Here is a 3429-nt window from a genome sequence, read left to right as displayed (position 1 = left end):
TAACAGAAAACAGTTAAGTGAGGTTGGTGTATAGTTTAGTCCATAGGTTTAGTCCTTTATCAGCATGATGGGAAACACAGTGGAATGCAAGCAGACATAGTGCTAAAGGGGAGTTGAGGACTCTACATATAGATCTGAAGGCACTAGGAAGAGAATAAGACAAAATTTCTCCAACGGTACCAAACCTACTTCAACAAGACAACACCTCCTAACAGTGCCACCCCCCATGAGACTATGGGAGTCATTTTCTATTATTCCACCATATTGATAAAACATAACATTTATTTTAGGGAAACTATACATCAATAAAATAGTTAGGATTAAATATAGGACTTTTGTATGAACACACAAATTGTATTAGAAACAATTATTTTGCTATTTTGTCTTTTTTTCAAAGCTGAGGACTATACCCAGAGCCTTGCACTTGCTGGGCAAGCGCTCTACCACTGAGCTAAATCCCCAAACCCAGTAACAATTAAATAGAATAGTCAGTAATGGTGTACCATTAACTATGTACCATAAAGTTAGTCTTCAGCATTTCACGTTTGGCATGTATCTACTAGGTTTTTACTTGTATTTTTACAGTTAATAAAACCACCTATATGCGTAAATCAACAATTTTCACTGACCCAAAATATTTACGTTACAATTATTAGTGGAATATTTTTTTAAGGAAGTGTGTCACGACAGGCTTTCTATGTAGCTTTAGAACCTATTCTGAAACTAGTTTTTGTAGACCAGGCTGGCCTTGAACTCACAAATATCTGCCTGCTTCTGCCTCCTTAGTGCTGGGATTAAAGGCATGTACCACAATCACCGGCTAGTGGAGTATTCGTTAAAATATATATAAAAAAGAAGGATATTTAAAATAAGATGAAAACCAAGTATTGGAATAGAAAGATAATGAATGTGAATCAAAATGGAAGGAATCCTTTTGGACTCCTAATAATCAAATAATAGAATTAATACTTATTCAATGCCTCTAGGTGTTCCTTAAGGATTTATGCTGCCCCATGTTCACATGGGAATTCAAGTGTCTAAATAATAAGAAGCTGTGGATGTTGAAACACTAATACTACAGAGACTAAAAGCAATTTTCATATGAGAAAACTCAACAGTTTTATTCAGATGGCACACTACCATCTAAATTTAGGAACTACCACTTTAGTAATGGAGGCAGATAGCTGACTGTCTTTCTCATTCTTCAGTGCTGACACCAAGGCCATGTGAGATCTTCTACTTTATGTCATGCCACTATTATTAGGTTATTGTTATCAGTCTATCTGTAAAAACTGTAAAGAGACTTTAGGAAGATGAACAGAATCACATCATATGTGGTGTATCCTTCTAAATTGCATGTTTTCTTTGATATCTGAGAAGCAGTAATTATGATAATGTCTTTTATGTTCCAGTGATGTCTTCTATCCGTAATAACACTGTATTCCTAGTCAGATTTGAATTATTTTCAAAATTCTTTAGATTTTCTTTTGTTTGAAAATTGTCATGTGTACATATGTATGTTGTGAGATTATTCTAAATTTTTTCTGCATGCCTTAGAAAATCCTTTGTTGGTCATATATTTGTTGTCTATAACTTTTTGTTATAAATATTCTGAGAGTATGTGGTATAAAATATCACTGACTTCTCTGCTTTATCTACTGAATACAAGGTAAAATAGGCATTATCAAGAGATACAGATCACAGTTAGGAACTTGTTTTGCTTTTATAGAAGAATGTGGTTTAATTTCCAGCAACCATATCAGTTAACATAGAATTGCATGTAATTTCATTTCTAGAGAATCTGCCACCCACTTGGCTTTCTGCTGGTACCCATAATCCTATACATATGTACACATAAACACAAAACATATATTTTGAAATAAAGCAAATCTTCCAAAAAGCGAGGATGACATAAATTGCCAAAAATGAATGCATCATGAATATTGAATTCACTAATGTTGATATTTTGCCAACAGAGTCCTTAAAACTACAAAACTGTTCACATCAATATCATATATAATATAGATTCCTGTAAAAACTCTTTTGGTTTTCAGAGGAAAACCTGTTTGTCAATTAAATGGATCTTAAATATTATTTCATTGTTTGAATTGATTTGCCATTCATATATTTTTCATAATGAAACACAAATCCAAGAAAATCAAAATATCAAAGAGAAGATACTATAACGATGATTTTTTCATAATTCCTTTCATGTCCTTATTTCTAAGGCTAAAGATAAATGGGTTCAGCATTTGTGGGACAACTGTATACATCACATAAGCCACTGAAGCCTTTTTGGGTAAAATATTATTAACTGCAGAGTTTATGTAAACCCACAACCCTGATCCATAGGACAAAGAGGTCACTGATAAGTGAGACCCACAAGTGGAAAAGGCTTTGTATCTCCCTCTCACTGAAGGTATTCTACAAACAGAGAGAACAATTTGGACATAAGAGAAAATAATACCAGAGATTGGGATGCCACCAAATATAAATGTTGCAAGATATATCAGAATGTTATGAACAAGGGTGTCAGAGCAGGCAAGCTTCATGACTTGAGAAAGTTCACAGAAGAATAAGGAAATTTCCAGGTTTGTGCAAAAGGATAGTCTCAATACCATGAGACCAAGAAGTCCCATGTTCAAAATGCTGATGAGGATGGAAAAGAGAATTATTAAACCACATGAGTGAGAATTCATGATGATTGTGTAACTCAGTGGATAGCAAATGGCCACATATCGGTCATAGGCCATTGCTGCAAGAATGCAACTTTCAAATCCAGCAAAAAACAAGATAAGGCAGACCTGAGTGAGGCAGCCTGCATAAGTGATACTCTGAATCTGTGTTTGGATATTTAATAACATGTGTGGGATAATGGTTGTCGTTAAGCATATGTCATTAAAGGACAAATTGTAGATAAAGAAGTACATAGGTGTTTGCAAATGGGAGTAAGAGCTCACAGCCAGGATAATAAGCAGATTCCCCAGGATGGCGACCACGTACATGAAGAGAAAGAGGCAAAATATGACTGGCTTCAGTTTTGGATCATCTGTTAGTCCCAGAAGAAAGAAGTGAGAAACATCTGCTTGGTTTTTACTTCCCATGTTTTTGGCAATCTATTTGAAATACAGACAGAAATAAAATGTAGGGACAATCAATATGTTGGAAGATGTTAGAAGTACAAGTTCTTTGGTTGAATCATATTTATTCTTAACAAACTCTTAATATAAGGGCCGATGTATATGTCCTAACAAGCACTCCATAGTACTTTGAATATGATTATTTTGAGGTAAATATAAATCATTTTAAAACCTAGTTTATTATAGCAGCTGTTTAGCATTCAAATTATTTATTCTGGTGATTTTCTCTACATAGAACCCTCACTTCTCTTATTGCAAATGTTATGGATTTTTTTCAAGAACATTTTTT

The 3429-nt window shown here is 34.0% G+C and overlaps 1 protein-coding gene across 1 annotated transcript; it reads right to left on the bottom strand.

The window, feature by feature from the left end:
• Window positions 1-2180: 2180 nt before the first annotated feature.
• LOC130873233 (olfactory receptor 7G2-like) lies at window positions 2181-3104 on the bottom strand. The gene has a single exon (XM_057767899.1). It carries the CDS (start codon window positions 3102-3104, stop codon window positions 2181-2183), a length of 924 nt encoding a protein of 307 aa, XP_057623882.1.
• Between the last annotated feature and the right edge of the window lie 325 nt (window positions 3105-3429).

The sequence above is a fragment of the Chionomys nivalis genome, chromosome 4, assembly GCF_950005125.1.
Source record: "Chionomys nivalis chromosome 4, mChiNiv1.1, whole genome shotgun sequence".
Classification (NCBI taxonomy): Eukaryota; Metazoa; Chordata; class Mammalia; order Rodentia; family Cricetidae; genus Chionomys; species Chionomys nivalis.
Note: the sequence above shows the minus strand (reverse complement) of the source record. Positions and strands in the feature narration are given on the sequence as shown.

Bases quoted from the DNA above. Each gene is read 5' to 3' on its own strand.
- LOC130873233 (XM_057767899.1), bottom strand. From the start codon at position 3,104: ATGGGAAGTAAAAACCAAGCAGATGTTTCTCACTTCTTTCTTCTGGGA.